The sequence below is a fragment of the Megalops cyprinoides genome, chromosome 6 (genome assembly GCF_013368585.1).
Source record: "Megalops cyprinoides isolate fMegCyp1 chromosome 6, fMegCyp1.pri, whole genome shotgun sequence".
NCBI lineage: Eukaryota > Metazoa > Chordata > Actinopteri > Elopiformes > Megalopidae > Megalops > Megalops cyprinoides.
Window position 1 is genome coordinate 36,521,079 of NC_050588.1, and position 16,859 is coordinate 36,537,937.

Genomic DNA, 16,859 nt, shown 5'->3' on the forward strand with positions numbered 1-16,859 from the left:
GAGACCTTAAATGACCGTGTCAGGAGAACCGATACCATGGAAATGCACGGGTGCCTCCACAACAAAAACAATTAAAAAAAAAAAAAAAAAAAACTGGTTCACAGTCAGCTGCTCAAAGACATGCATCCCAACAGCAGACCTCAGACGTGAGAGCAATCTACAGGATCAGGTTAATAAAACCCTAAGAAATATTCAATGGTAATTTTAAAAAATCACAAATACCATTCAGGTTAAGCTACTGATTAAAACAAGAAGATAAGAAATGCATTCATGTCATGTTGCAATGAAGCTGGAAAGTTTTTCTTTCTAGGTCTGCAGGGAAGGACTTTTGGCTCTGACGACTTGTATGGTTCCCAATTCCCCTCAATCACCAAACATGTGGATAATAAAAAAGCCTAATTATAGCCAAGAGTTTAAAAGTCATACTGATGCACTATTGTGGAGTCGATGCCAGTGGGAAACTGCCTTTCCTACATGTACATGAAGTTTGCAGTTTGGCCAATTTACACTTAACCTACATGTCTTGAAAAGTTAAATTTAATAAGCTCAAAAATATTTTTCACCAAAATAACTTTCTGCTATGGGGGCAGCAGTGTAGTATAGTGGTTAAGGAGCAGGCCTTGTAACTAAAAGCCTGCCTGTTCAATTCCCCACCGGGGCACTGCTGTTGTACCCTTGGGCAAGGTACTTAACCCACAACTGGCTCAGTAAATATCCAGCTGTATAAATGGATAACATTGTAAAAAACTGTAACCTATGTAAGTTGCTCTGGATAAGACCATCTACTAAATCCCAATAATGTAATGTATTTTAAAAATACAGAATACAGGTGAGCAGCACATATATCTGAAAAACCCAGTTTGGAGATGATTTCTGCGCTTTCAGTTGGAAAAAGGAGGCATAACTATCCAAAGCTGTGACACAGGCTATTTGGCTGCTCAACATAAGCAAAAATATATCTTAACCTTCATTATAAAACACTGCGTCATCATTAAGCTTCTAAAGCAAATATTTAGAGAAGATATCAAATAAAGCTATTAAAAACATGTTAAAGCTATCTGTGAAAAAAAAAATTGTTAAAAAAATAATAATCAATCGGGCTACAATACAACTAGGCAACACAAGCTGGAGACACAGTAGATCTGCATCCAGTAAAACTGACCATTTAAGTCTACCCTACCAAGACACTACTGCAATTCCCTATGAGATACTAAATATATATTAAAACACTAAACTGATTTCAATTACCAAAACAAATCATTAGGTATTAAACTATTTTTAATGGTCCTTTTAGATTTAAGAAAGTGTGATCCTAAGAGGTTTCCAGTTAAGATTCATTGCACGGCCCTACTCCACAGAATTACAAGAGTGTGTGTAGCATTCTCTGTAGGTGCTGTGAGTTTCCTTATGCCTGATGCGGCCAGAGTCCACAGTGATCCCAAGCGTGTTCTGTTAAACACAGCCATTCTCTTCCCCGCCCTCAAAGCTCCAAAGAGCAAGGTGGCCCACAGCCTGTTCTAAGGCCATTAAGTTCTGTATTGCACGGGCCCGTTTGGACCGCTACGAAACCATTCTGACCCATCTAATCATCCCAGCAAGTCAAAAACAACTCAATAGCTATTCATGTGGATTTCATGTGTGCTACTGATGAATGGAACGCTGACTGTCAAAATGACTATCATTCTGAGACGTCTTGTTCACCACTTTGCCCTCTGTAATGGCAGTTATCTCTGGCTGCACGCTAGCAAATGGCCGGTTTATTACCACAAATGACTGTTTGCAGAGCACATTTCATATCAGGCAAAGAAACAAACGCAAATTCGGTCAGCTGTGGATGGGAGACATACCTGCTGTAAACTGATCATTTCAAGTCCCATTGGTATATGCACTGCATAATGCCTGCTGACATTTTCTTGGCTTCTCTTTTGCAAAATCACTTTAGGAGTATAAAAAAGCAAGTTACTCGCATACAAATCATATCCTCTCAGTAGGTCAGCAGCAACTTAGCTCACACAGACTACAGAGGCTCTGTTCCAAAGACATGCAGCTATCTGATGTTTCTTGTTCTCTTAAAAACCTTGACCCTGTAGTTTATCATTTTTACCTTACATATTTTGTGGCGAACATGACATTTTGGATTGCCAGCGATCAGTGTGGCTAGCTAGCTTACCTGTAAAAAATAATATCACAGAAAAGTAGCAATACTTGGGACCGGCCATGTTTCCTCCAAGCCAAACTGGGGCCAAGAGTAGAGGACTTATGTTTTCTCTTTGACAGCGTTTGGGGTGATAATGGGATCACATAGGGCATTATAGCAAAGTCTAGCCCATAGTAACAAAATATCCTCCTCTGATTTAACATCTGAGGTAAGGACATTTTCATTCATTGATCTATGCTCTTTGTCCTTATCAATCTGAAAGGCAAACACAGATATCAACAGCTATAGTTGTAAAGCGTGTTTAGGGGCAACATTGGCCTAAGCTTTGTGAGATTATTCTCCTGGAACTACTGTAGATGGATATCAATCTGAGGAACAAACTTTTCTAAAATCCCCATGATGGAAATCCATCACAGCAACGGGAATCTTTAATGCCTTACTGTGAGCTGAAGCCACCTTATCTGTCCAGGAAGAGGCCACAAAGCCTTTCCCTTCTGATTTATAAATGAAAAATCATACTCTTTGCCAAAAACCTTTCTGGACTTCTACTGTTTGAACATAATATATGATTCTCTCCTCATCCTTTCCCTGCTCATGTGAGGCTGTATAAACTTTCCCTTCGTCTGTTTCAAAGTTAATAATTTATCACTGCGTCTGCAGCACAAAGCCTGCCAAGAAATGTCCTGGGCACTGCTTGTTGGGGGGGGGACGCACTGTTCAACGACTCAGTCAACATTGTGGCGTATCTGCTAATAGCAGAAGGATTCACGCACTTTTCAGAAAGTAGTATTAAATCCCTTGAATTTATAGAAGTTTATATAAATATGGATACTGGAATAGAATATTGTGTCTGTAAGAATTTAGTCATTGGCAGGCAGGCGATAAGTAAATGACTTCTGAAAGTGTGTGTTCATCACAGTCTCCATTTCCATCTTAAACGTCCACGTTGATCTTAAAAACAAATAGGCTAATATTTCCCTGGGCATTCCAATATTGCTCACCTCTATGTCCTCATCTGTGAATTCTGCAGACAGAATTAGCATTTATTCTTTAGACACAATAAGTAGTGAAAACAGACCTAAAGGGTTCATGTGAGGCCCACCTCATTTAAAGATGTGTAACAATTCACACACAAATTGGCTTTAGAATCAGATGTTTGACGGTAAAGGAGACACTGTCCTTAGCAGGGCAATGATGTTTCAACACACGGGAACAGATTAACATCAAACAGGGAGAAGGATCTTTTGTCTTTCATTGCCTCATCCTCTAACACATTTTACTCTCACATTTTTATTTACTCACAAATCATCTCTGAAACAGTTCCAATTCAGTGTATGACCAACCTGCCACAGCCACCAAACTGTCTTTCAGTCTGATTCTGATACGCTGGTTTCTGCACATAATTAAACCAATGGCTACGTGTGCTATTTCAAGCCTAGCATCACGGTTTGGACAATTCTGTCAAAGCCCCTACCAGACCTGCAAATACCGCAGTGATACAATGACCTGACATTTATTCTTCTCCCCAAACGAAACGACCTGCTAGACAAATAAGTGGAAAAAAAAATTATAAATGTATGTGACAGGTGTTCATGTATAGACATTTCTGTTCTATCCACTGTTGACCACACACACACACACACACACTCAGTCTGAAGCTTCAGCACCACAGTGAAAGTAATGAACATGATGTGCATTATGGTCAATTAAATCCTGATGACGGATCAGAGTAACAGCAACTACTGAGTGATACCTGGTGAAATGAGGACAATTTATCCCTGACTCTAGAGTAAAAGAGTCCGACGGCCTGGCTTCGAAACCAGCCATGTCACTTGCTGACAATGCTCAGGATCCCCCAGTGACTTTTCTCTGCTTACAACAGGCCAGGACAGCAAGGGTTTGAAATGCTCTCTCAGCTCTCTCACCCACGACTTGTTTCACTCATGCCAGTTGCTCGGATGATGGCAGTGTAGCATAGGGCTCGTAACCCAAAGGTTGCTAGTTCGATCCCCCGCTGAGGCACTGCCACTGCCAACTAGCTATGTGGCACAGAGGTAAGGGACAGGGCTTGTAACCAAGAGGTTGCTGGTTCAAATCCCTGCTGGGGCTTTGCTACTGTACCCCTAGGCAAGGTACTTAACACAATTTCCTCAGTAAATAGCCCACTGCACCCTATCTAAGTTGCTCTGGATAACAGCGCCTGCTAAATGACAATAATGTAATGTAACGTACAGTAATGCAATGTAATGGCGTCAGCAGCGTCGATCCTCCTATGGGCGCCCACTTCCCCGCAGCACGCTGTGCGGCTAGCAGAGTAAGCAGCCGCACTGGTGCGCACATGCGAGGGAGAACTCCACTCTCCTCGTGCTGCGCCGCCACAGAAGTGCAGGGACTGCAGTGGTGAGACGGGCCTATCGCGCAACCGCAATTCCAAAAACACGGCTGGAATTAACAGGAAATGTTATTTTATAAAAAAGAGAGGATAACAAACACAACGACAATGCTCAATTCTGTGTTGTACAAATGTTGGTAATTTCATGCTGCAATGAATGCTATCTGATATAAAGAAGAGCAGGATGGATCAGTTACTATTTGGATGAAAAAAGTGTATATATATATATATATATATATATATATATATATATATATATATATATATATATATATATATATATACACACACACACACACACACACACACATACACACACACTAGTTGAGATTGAGATTAAACCTAACATTTTCTGAAGTTATTACTATCTCACGTTGCATAAGATAGACCTGCAATCCATTTATTGACCTAAATATGACCATTTTCACCAGTTGTATAACACTAACACTAAATGAGTTCACAATTAAATTAATTTTTAATTCTAATTTCTAATTTTCTAATTCCAATCAAGATCCCTTAATTGATTCACTGTTAACCATAAATGTGTATGTCTGGGATCAACAAAGAGAGCCGATGGAAAATATTTGCAACCGCCGATACCATTAGCCAGTGTTTTATATTATATTAAATGCTGATGGAAGCAATTCAGTGTGCTTTTCAGTTTTTCTGGGAGACAGGTGGAGTCTCATAGGTGGAGCAGTGATACTCACCATCAGAGTGACTATACCGGTTTTTTTCCCTTAAGGCAAGCAGACGTCAGTTGTTGTCTGAGATACCTAGCTAGTTACTAGGAAACGTATTTTTATTATTACCCCCCTCCATAACACACGCATACACACAGCAGTGAGGATGTTCATACTTTACACGTCACGTTCCATTAACACAAAGTGCAACCAAGTTAGCACGCAGGATTCCGTGTCCAATTCGTGGCTGAATCCCACTTACCTGTCCTCTTCACTACACATAAACTTATCATAAAGAGCATCTGTGAGTAACTTTTTCAAATCAGGCCACTGCCCACAGGTGGCCACAACAACCAGATCACAGTTTGCCCCATTCTTGGCCATTCTAAAGCAGGTACTGTAGCGAGCTAGCTCGTTCGTCAACGTATCAGTTCCGCTCATTACATTACATTACAGCCATTTAGCAGACGCTTTTTTTCCCAGAGCGACATTCACAGGTTACAACTGTATCCATATATACAGCTGGCTATTTGCTGAGGCAGTTGTGGGTTACGTACCCTGCCCAAGGGTACAACAGCAGTTACCCCAGTGAGGAGCCAAACCAGCAACCTTTCGGTTACGAGCCACGACACCACACTGCTGCCATATTATTTAAATGGCCCCTTTAAATATTTATCAACTTATATCACCCAGTCGTCTGGCCAAAGTACTTTACTCCCACTGAGCTACCCAGCTGCACCATAAAGTACCTTAAACTGTTCTGGACTGAGTAGATAGCAAATATTAGCTGCAAACATTACTATTAGCGAGGAAAGTATCTAGTCGGCGGGGCCGGCTATGAATATCATTCTGACCCAACGTAGGTAGGTTAGCCCCCGCAGTCACAAATGTAGCTGAGCAACTAATATAACTAACTATCACATGGCTGTGCTGCCGAGCGCTAGCATTTCAGCCACGGAGCAGGTTAGCTATAAAGAGTGTGGCCCACTCGGCTGTCAGAAACTAACATTAGCTACGGTAGAAACCTGACTACTTAACAGTGTATCATCATACTACCCAGCTGGTTAATTGTCTGACTGTGGCTGATTGTACCTGTCAACAGCTGGTTATCCGAGTTAGCTGTTAACCACGAAAGGACCGAAAATAGACCACGGCCACTGTCAACACACTAGCTAGCTAGCGGAGGTTAACCGTCTAGTCTAAACGGCTAGCTGACTAGTCACAGTTGCGGCACAGGCCGTTTAGTTACCTAACAGGCTAGCTAGCAATCATTTTTTGTGTTAACTAAATATTTAAAACACCACACGTCTTTAGACAATGACAGTCAATGTCCTTATCCACCCGGTGAGCTAATTTAGCTACTTGCGCGTAAAACCACGCTAGGTAGTTGGCATGGGTAGCAAAGCTGGAGAATTTAACATTAGCTAGGAAATATTAACGTAGCTACTGTTAACGCTGACTGACTCAACTGGTTCAGACATCAGCCTAGCTAGCGGGCTAGCTAGCAAGTTACAACCTGGCCAGACCTACCGACAGGGAGGCACGGCAACAGTCAGGTTTACGCAGAGAAATCGGAGTAGACAGCATTTCAGACAACGTACCAAGATGACGACTTACCGGTACCCGAAGGCAGCAGAAGTTAAGCCTCACTCGCCCCCCGGAAAACTAGTACCACTGTATGTTTTGGTTTACACTCCAGTTCAGCCCAATGAAGAAACTTCCACCATCTTCGCAACCTCGTCACGTGACGGAGCACGTAAAGGTGGGGCGCGCGTACCACGGCTTTGCCGTGAACGCGTCCGTGCAAAGATGGTGGACGTTTCCAAGACTTTAAATATAGTCACGATATTGTCACTATCGACACACTTATGAATTGAATGTTAATTATTTTAAGGTTTCTGTGTTTTTTTTTCTACCGAAATTGTTACTATTCCGATCATTTCACGTGTCAAAGACATAATCGTAGCCCTTGACCAAGATCCGGACATAAAAATGTGATATATTATCTTTTAAATGTAACCATCTTTTTTCACACTTCCTACAGTCACGTATGATTGGACCAGGCCTTTAGCATGAAAAGCCTTGGCCAATCCTACACTCAATCCATATCTATAGGGCCAATCATGTGCTCGTTCTGCGTTGCGTGCTGTATACGCCTGAAAACACCGGGCTACACCTCTAGTCTTGAATAAAAAATATAGTTCCATGTTGGCCACCAGTAATCCTGGTCCAGGCCTTTAAAGAATTCTGCATGAAGTACTGCATCTCTCTTGATGGGTCTGCCTGACTGCCAGCGGACTGCTTCAGGTTGTGCAGAAGGTTGCCACTAAAGATGTTCCATTTTCCAGCTGACCCCCCTAGAGGAGAAATGAAATACCTGTCATCGTCAAAATTTGCACCGCCTTTCAATGCCAACTACAACACACCAGAGCAGACCTAACTGTGGTTCACAGAGCTTGGGCCTGTTCTACAGCTAGCATCCAGAATCCTGAAAGTCCAGCAAATGCAGCTTTTACAAATGTTCCTTAGTCTGTTTGAGTATATGATGCAGGTCAATGTTGTTCTTATGTAACATTGTCTGAGACCATGCAAACACTGCTGTTGCTTTTGTAGATCTGTGACCTGGTACAATTTGGTTATTTTGATGTTGTTGCTAAGTACACTGTTTCTTTCATTTATTTGTGTGCCTTTCATTGTCCTGTGGTTTATTTATTCATTTTCTTACCATTATTTCAATTCACTTTGAAGTATATTTCAGGCAATTGTGATATTCAAAGCAAAGATTCAGGTATTAATGTACCTGTGTTATTGCTGCTGTTGCTTCTCTTACATTTGTTTCATATACTATGTCATTCTAGCTTTGTATGATGCCTGAATGACAGCTTCTCTCATATAAACAGGTAAGCTCACTAATGTTATACAATGCCAATAACTGCAGAGCAGGGTCAGAGTAATCCAAGGATTTTGTAAAAGCTCTGGAGACATTTTCAGTATGCTAAATGTTCTGAGTATTCATTCACGACATGCTTTTCTATTTTGTAATGTTGTGCCAATCATACAAATGTACCCACCAAATGATGCAGCATGCTCCGTGTTTCAGAATGGTTGTGGATGTATTTAGCAGAATGGGAACAAAGGCAACAGTCAGAAAAGAGGGGTCAAGCTTTATATTTCATGACCAACGAACCAAAGAGATACAAATATGGTCAATGGACTCAAGGCAAAGGAAAAATTCTGGGAACAGTGTATAGATGACCGTTTTAGGAATTCACGGAACACGCTATTGGCTGCTAAACGGCTCTTGGTAAGTGCTGTTATCAGATGCACGCATGACAAATGAAACCAAGAGATGTCATCACTATGGGCTGTTATCCACACGACATGGGTATACACTGAAAAGTGCACACCTGTCATGCCAGAGATTATAGTGGAAGGGGAAAGATTGCGGGTGTTTTTCCCAGAATCAGCCCAAATGCATTACGCTACAAAGTATTAAATAGCTCATCTAAACTCATCAGATTTTCATTAACAGGACTCGCTCTTAGGAAGTCTCACTCCGCAGTGGTTAAAAAAATGCACCTTGTAAGAAAATTCGAAGCTTTTCGAGCGCAGGTGAACCGGTAGGTGGGGCTGTAGATACATTAACAGCGATCAGTCATTAGGGCATCCGATGCTTACGTTGGTTATTGGAAAACAATAAATGACATGTTAAATACACATGCTCATAACTTTAGCATATTTTCCTCGTTTTCACCCTTGCGTTTATAAATGCAGCATACTAGCGTTGAACTAAATCTGTTCTTACATGAAATGCGAATACTGGAAAAAAATGTTCCAGCTGACAAGTGATGCTTCTGCAATAAGGTAAACATTTAAAACAACGCGTTCTTTATGCAAACTGCAAAGTGGAAAACAAAGGCAATGAGTGCTGCGCATCAAAAGGTCTTGACATATCGCTTACTTAAACACAGATAGACGCTCCGGAGAGGTGACAGCCAATCACATTTGGAGAGGGTGGGGTTACTAACCGTGGAAAGTTGCCTTAACGCAGAGCGTCACCGTTGAGGCTGGAGCCGGAGTCTCAGCATCAGAGAGCGATCAAGCCTCAAGATCTCCTGCTTGTAACTTTTGAACCTGACAGCACACGCATTTTAGAACGCCTTTTCGGAGTTTTTAAAAGTGAGGTAAATCGCATTTAAAACGCGTCTAAAAATGATGGCATGCACGGAGATGATTACTATGTGTCTCCAGTCTGCAAAACAGCAGCACCTGTATTCCAAACAACAACAGCAGCTACTGCAGAAGAACCCCGACGAAGGACTTTCAATTTTTCAGGACGTAAGTAATCCAAACTGTTATTTTTCTGCCGCAGGTGACATAAAGGCAGTTACAGTAAGCGTTAAGTTATTGCTTACCAATGCTAGCCATGGAGCGTTTTCTCCATACAGCGTAGCTGGTTCAAGAAAGCTGAGTCAAACACTCAGTGAGATTAATTGGTAGATCCATCGTAAAATCGCAATTCAGCACAGCAACGAAAGAAAAAGAATACCGCCAGCTTAAACATCCAAAATTTAACCTCGTGTGCCGGAACCAGTGATCTTTGAACTATTAGGCAGAATTTGTATTTTAACTGTCTGCAAGTAAATGTCCTTATCCAAGTGCTACCATACATTTCTCTTAAGACATACATGCTTGCATACACCAATGCTCACTCTTATGACTGAGATACACAAATGTTGTTCTGCTGCGCTTTTTATCGTTGAAGTGAATGCGTGAATACACTTATCATCAATCAAATAATCATAAGCAGTGTGTTTATAGTGTGGTGTGTATGATGGCAGATGTATTTTGTCCCAATGAATTAATCTCGTCCCAGCAAGAGGATGTTGAAAGCACTAGTTTTGAGAGGGATGAATCACAAAAGGAGACAGTTCATTAGATACCTTTGGCTCAGCTAAAGACACCTCGGTATTCTTTGCATATTCTATACTCTGCCGCTGTGTTGTACAGTACGGCGCAGTGTCATCCACCTCCTGGGGCGTGCAGGGCAGGGAGCGGTGCAGCTGTTTCCCCCGCACGGTGGAGTACAGTAAGCCCCCTCTACAGGGGGACCGGAGGCAGCGGCTCCCAGCTTAGGGCCCGGAGCAGTGGGGGCTTCTGGGAGCACTGCGGGCGCAGCTGCAGCCGCTTTCATCATCAGCCAGGTGTCTGACCACAGCGAGGAGCTGGGGTCTGGGACCGTTTGCGTCAATGGCTAGGCTTTCCTTATATCACGGAATTTCGAATTGTGTTGCGGTTGTTGCGTTTCTAGAACTTTCTGAGTCATTTTGCGTTTGGTCAAAAACCAAAACCCATTCAAAGAGTGCAATGCTTTACACCCTCGAGTCACCTGTATTATCTGTCAGAAGCAGCATGTGCAGTGTGCACTGTATTTGTGATATGACGTTTTCCCATACACTCCTTCAGTGAATAACAGTGCAGCTTCAGTTCGACAGCTCAGATCACTTTGAATTCAGGGCTGCAGTATGGCATAGTGGTAAGCAGCAGGGCCTCTAAGCCAAAGGCTGGTGGCTTGAGTCCCAGGTGGCGAACTGCTGTTCTACTCTCGGGCAAGGTCCTTAATTAGGATTGCCTCAGTAAATATCCAGCTGTAACAATTTAAGCTGTGGCAGTCGCTCTGGATAAGGTATTATAACTGTTTTTTCTGTACCCTCTCATTCTTGTTTAGAGTTGAAAGCTGGTTGGGCTTTTATAACTGTTACTGGCAGGGGAGTCACAGTTATCTCAATCAATATCTGCCAAAGAATGCCCATGAAGTATAAAACTGCAGTGCATTCATTTTCATGGGTAAATCATGGAGGCGTCTTGTGGTATCAGGTAGAATCATTTGATTTCCTGTCCTGCTTCTGTGGCATCATGAATCATTTAGGTCTTTTTTCCTCTCAGAGGATGCAGGTGCAGGTGTTTCATGTCTAGCAGTTCTTTGAGAAGCTTTCGTTATGAAATGAGCAGAAGCAGGCTGGAGAATTGGTTAGAGAACCTAACATGTAAAGAGGTGGTAGCATGTTGAATCACGAGATCAGACACTGCCGGTTTATCCTTGAGTGAGGCACTACAACAGAATCACTCGAGAACTGTCATAATTGTGTTTACAAGTTGCTCTGCAGAAGGGTGTCTTCTAATCTGCCACTAAAAGAAGTATTGCTGGAAGGTGAATAATGCAAAGTTTATGGTGACCTGTGTGCTTAGTTTATTACATGCTATGCTACACTTTAAAGTCATGATATTTATGTATTAATTTAGTGTACATTAATTTAGTTTTAGGCCATTTAACATGATTCCTGTAAGTAATGAAGAGCAAATAATACAACACATATTTTGACAAAGTTTGAGACTTCTAGCATTAATGCACTTGAAGATGTCTTCTGGGGTTATAATGTTGTCAAAGACACATTAGCTGGTAATGATATTATGTTATAATACCATTACAATTCAAATAATATTTTGTAATATTTATTGTAAAAAGAAAGAAACACGTGATTATCCTGGCTATATCAAGGCTATTCTGGAATGAATACCTGGAGTTTCATATGTTTCATAGCTTGTTGGTTTCCAGGAGAGCATTACTGTATATCTTTTTTATTGACTTCAGAGGTACTATAAAATACGTGACATTTTTACGTGTAATATCTATGTCGCCACCACTCTATATTGTATCCTTGAAAATGAACTATTTATTTTGACCAGTTATTAAATTACCTCAATGAGACACTCCACTAAAAAAATTGGATTATTCAAGTTAAATTTTTTCCTAGTCAGGGTATATTTCATGTTTTGAATCAGTTCCCTAAATCCAAAAGATGTCATGAATGCATTTTCTGAGCAGGAGTTAGATCTTTTTGGGTAAAGTGTTATGCGTCAGGGCTCAGTGGTGTCCCAAATGTGGTTTCAGCCCACAGCCCTTGCGTGTAGGGGACTCTGATTCCCAGACGATCCAGCTGACTTTGAAGAGCAAGCCAGAACCAGTTAGTTTTATTTCTTACAGCACAGTGAATCACTCAGAATTCAATAGTGGATTGACTGAAAAGAAGGTATGGTGACGCATTAGCTTTGATGATTTTGCTTTTGATGATTTAGACAAATGATAGTTATTTCAGTTCCCTTAAGTATGCGGTCGACCTTGCAGCTTGAGAGAATATCTGACCCATTGGTTAAAACATCTGAGATGGATGGAAAACATTTGGATTGTAATTGCCATATACTGATGTGAGGGTAGCAAATAATGCTGGATAATTCAGAATCACTATATTCTATTAATGCGTCACAGGATCCCAATTTACTGTACACTCACTGTGTTGTCTGATTATTACCTTCACGTATGCAGGTTAACAGGGAGAGCTAATTTGACAGCTTTATTAAATTCGCCAGGAAACCTGATCCTTCCAAAGCGTTTTCGTTTAGCTCTCCTCGTTGGAATGTCACAAGAACCTGCAGATGCTGCAAAAGAAAAGAAAACCAGGATGGGATTACAGAGTCTTTTTCTGCTTTCTTTAAACCTGTCACTGTTCACTGGCCTTCCTCAGTCCCTCCGCCCGTCCTTTTAACAGAGAATTATGTCAGTAGGACCCATGTGTCCCACTGTCTCAACACCTGCCAGTGTGACATCACAATACAGTCACTCTGGGAAGCAGAAATGACCTTTCATATGCGATGTAAATGATGCATTATCTCCAAATTGGCTGTAGCAAACGGAATGAGCTGTAGTAGTAGATATGAATATTACATTGGAAAAAAAAAAAAGGAAAAAAAAAAACAATCGGGGACCAAGGGTTCTTACTGTGATCACTTGTGTGAAATCAATTACAAAATAAGCATTTATCCTGGAAGTAATTTGTTATTGTGCAGTTTTGGTGCTTCTACTCTAGTGAAGCAAACAAATTGAAAATGACATATTTTGATAGAAAGAAAACTCACTCAAAAAGCTGAGACTTATCTTGGCCAGTTGAATTTAAGTCTTAATAGAGAATAGTTTCTGTGGATTTGTTTTAAATCCAGTAACAAAGAGACATCTGTGCCTGAAGTGAGCAATGACAGTGATGATCGGGGTAGTATGCATTCACAACATCCAGTGAATCTTCTTTATTTTACAATGTGGACTATTGACAGACTGGTGACAGTGAAAAGCAAAAGATATCAATGCCTTAGCCGATTGCTGGCCTCGCATGGGGCAGAAAATTGTGCACTTTGTGGATATGCCATAGGAAAATATATACTTACCACTGGCTCATTTTGCTCAAAATTAATTTGGCTTGGACTCCCTTTAGTGGGCATATGAGGAAAGGTAATAGTCTTTATACTGCTATGGGTGAGGTGGATTAAAAAGGATGATGAGAACACCATTCCATCATTGAAAAACAGATAAATGTCTGGGGAAAAAAATTAGATACAACCAATAGATAAACACAAGTATCATTTGTCATCATGAGTCTCACTTGACACAGTTTGGCAGAGACAAGCAGGAGGATCATTGGAGATGGGGAGGCCATTTACTTCAGAGGCTTGACCCACAGTCCCACCGCCATCATCATTAATGATCTGACTGTAGAAGGGGAGGATATTTTCTGCCACAGAGGATGGGATGGCAATACAATGAGAGACATCACATTGCAGCTGTGGAGCTGAAGGGCAAGGCTGGCAGTCCAGTGAAATGTGTGTGTGTGTGTGTGTGTGCGTGCATGTGTGTGTGCGCGTGTGTGTGTGTGGGTGCACGCGCATGCTTTTACACAGGCGTGCATGCATGTGTGTGTGTGCGTGCGTGTGTGGGTGCACGCGCATGCTTTTACACAGGCGTGCATGCATGCATGTATGTGTGTGTGTGTGCGTGTGTGTGTGCGTGCGTGTGTGTGTGTGTCTGTGTGTGCGCATGTATGTGTGCGCATGTATGTGTGCGCATGTATGTGTGCGCATGTATGTGTGCGCATGTGTGTGTGCGCATGTGTGCGCGCGCATGTGTGTGTCTGTGTGTGTCTGTGTCTGTGTGCGTGTGTGTGCGTGTGCGTGTGCGTGTGCGTGTGTGTGTGTGTGTGTGTGTGTGTGCATGCATGCAGAGGCTTGCCCATTTGATTCCCAGAGCCAAATGTGTCTGGCTGAAAATGTCGTAATGACTTTGGGAGGACTAAAGACTAAAGCAGATGGCATAAATAGAACAATCTGTGCCTGCCATTTAAAATATAAACTTAGCAATTGCTCCCTGTCCCTGGCCCTTTTGCCAGGGAATCACAGCTGGCTTTGATGTTGATTGGACAGCACTCCAGCACCTCATATTTAAATGAAATTTAAAAATGTGTCTGTTGTGCTTATCTTTTCTGGGTTTAATGACTGTTATTGTACTCTGCCTTGGTAAATTATCCAGATTTTGCTAATCTTGCTATTTTATATTGCTTGTTTTTGTGCAAACAAGTTTACTGAATGCAATATTGGACAGCTACCATCCTACTCACATTGTAAGGGGTTGTGTTTTCCACCATTCACCCCCTATTTTCAACCTGCTGTAACCGCTGAGTTTTGTCTGCTCTTACAGTAATTGTATCTCTCATTCATTGCAAATCATTAATATAAGTGTGCTGTGTTATGATTAAATAAAAGAGCCACATGCTCTAACTACATGCCGTCAGTAATGTGTAAGTATTAATTTAAAGAGATTTCTGATTAACTTTGTAATGGCAATAAGTTCTCCATGAGAAAATAACAATAAATGGAGAGCATTCTTCCCTTTTTCCTGTGGCTGAACATGTTTTGGGAGGTAGATCATGCACCTCTTTTGTTACCCTTGAACTGTATCCTGTAAATATCTGGCATTAAGTACATTATTGCTCTGTCAGCCTATTGTCAGCAGACTTTCTGCAAAGGTTTTGATGAAAAAGTCCCTCTTTAGCTAAGCTAATTGCCTCTGCTTTGTTCCCCAAAGTGCTGCCAGGCCAGTAGAAAAGGAATTTGGCAGGCCAAACAAATCACAAATATATAAAGACAGGTGCTTTCTATAATCAAATTGTCCTATTTTTCATCTATGTCCAGTGCAAGTCCATGTCCATTCATACCCTGACCAATGTATTAGAATTTGTATTTTGGCTTATGTTTTTTATCTTTAAAAAAAAAAATGCAGGTATGTGGTCAGTTGCAATGTGTCTGCAGTCAGTGAGGTAGATACTCCATGAGCAGCAATGGTCCGGGAAAGAGTGAGCCAGCGAGGAAGCCAAATTGAAAAGGTGGGGATGTACATAATGTACTGGTGGCTACTGATTGTGGTGAAGGGTCCTCTGACCTGCATGCAAAATGCCTCATAGACAGATGTCGTCCCCCCCCAACCCCCCCAGCAGAATGATTAGATACCGCATTGTAATGATGCTTTATCTGAGAACAGGCTGTGTCATGCCTCTGATCGCCTGTGACTGACGTTCTATGTTTGCACTTCCCTGAGAGAGAATTTCTTGCGTGGTCAGAGTGATCGTTAAAGGAAGCAAGCTGCCTTTGATCGGAGGACGTACCCACCTCCCCGCTCTGCGGTTTTTCTGCAGATAAGTCGTGGTGACCTCTACAAGTGTGAGAGGCCTTGCTGGTGCCCTTACAATATATAGAATCCAGAAATTTAGAAAGATGTTCAAAACAATGTTTTAGTCAAAGACAGTATATAAAAGCTAACAATATAAAAAAAAAAACAATGGATCGTTTTGTAGACCTCATCTTTAACTTGCATATTTGCATTTGTACCATCAGACTAAAATTACACTGTTAGGTGTAGGTGTGGCTTCAGGTCAGCTAAACTGTCACTGTGTTTTTGTACATAATAAAGACAGGCCATATCGACCTGCTAGGCTTTGGGACAATGTAATTGGCTCCATACGTCAAGATAATGGTGTACGTTGGTGTGTTCTTATCACTGCATAATCAAAAGCAAATCATTTACACGCTGCATTCATCTCAACATTGGTTCAAAACTGTGTTGTCTTTTTTTCTTCTCGTAGCAGCGATGGACAGTTCCCTCACAGCAAATGCAGACAGTCCTCCCAGGCCTCAGTGGCACCCCGTTGGGCCTGTAAAGCAACACAAAATGGAAATGATGGTGCAAAGCCTATTGCTTGGAGTCGTTTGTCAGTTAAGTGGCACAGCTCATTTGGCATAACACCATGCCATTTGCAGCCTGCCTTGATTTAAATTGTCTAGCTCAGACAGGCCTGAAATTCAATGATTTTATTTGAAAATTCCAAAATTTTATTGCCCTCCTTTCCTCCTTGGTCTTGCCCGGGCCCAAACCCTTGGACCAATGCACCGTGTCGGCTATCTGGTCTACAAAAACATCTTGAGAGAAACACTGATATTGTGGTGCTCTCTTTGTTGCCAGAACATAAAGAATTCTGTCTTAAACATACAGTATATATGGGGCTGCAGTGTAGTATAGTGGTGAGGAGCAAGGCTTGTAACCGAAAGGTTGCTGGTACAATTCCCCGCTGGGGCCCTGCTGCAGTACCCTTGGGCAAGGTACATAACCCACAATTGCCTCAGTAATATACTACATTATATCCAGCTGTATAAATGGATAACATGCAAAAATTGTAACCTATATAAGTTG

General features: G+C 41.6%; 2 protein-coding genes across 3 annotated transcripts in view; one reads left to right on the forward strand and one right to left on the reverse strand.

The window, feature by feature from the left end:
- Nucleotides 1–6,967, reverse strand: part of LOC118779043 (E3 ubiquitin-protein ligase Itchy-like) — a 29,585-nt gene extending 22,618 nt beyond the window's left edge. The window contains exon 1 of the mRNA XM_036530900.1: nt 6,851–6,967. The gene's annotated coding sequence lies outside the window, so the exon portion shown is untranslated. The remainder of the gene's footprint in view (nt 1–6,850) is intronic.
- Nucleotides 6,968–9,298: 2,331 nt separating this feature from the next.
- The window catches only part of LOC118779947 (N-terminal EF-hand calcium-binding protein 1-like), a 42,315-nt gene continuing 34,754 nt past the window's right edge, over nt 9,299–16,859 (forward strand). For both annotated transcript variants that reach the window (XM_036532298.1, XM_036532299.1), the window contains exon 1: nt 9,299–9,571. In XM_036532298.1, coding sequence (XP_036388191.1) covers nt 9,446–9,571 — 126 coding nt within the window. In that variant the 5' untranslated portion in view covers nt 9,299–9,445. The remainder of the gene's footprint in view (nt 9,572–16,859) is intronic.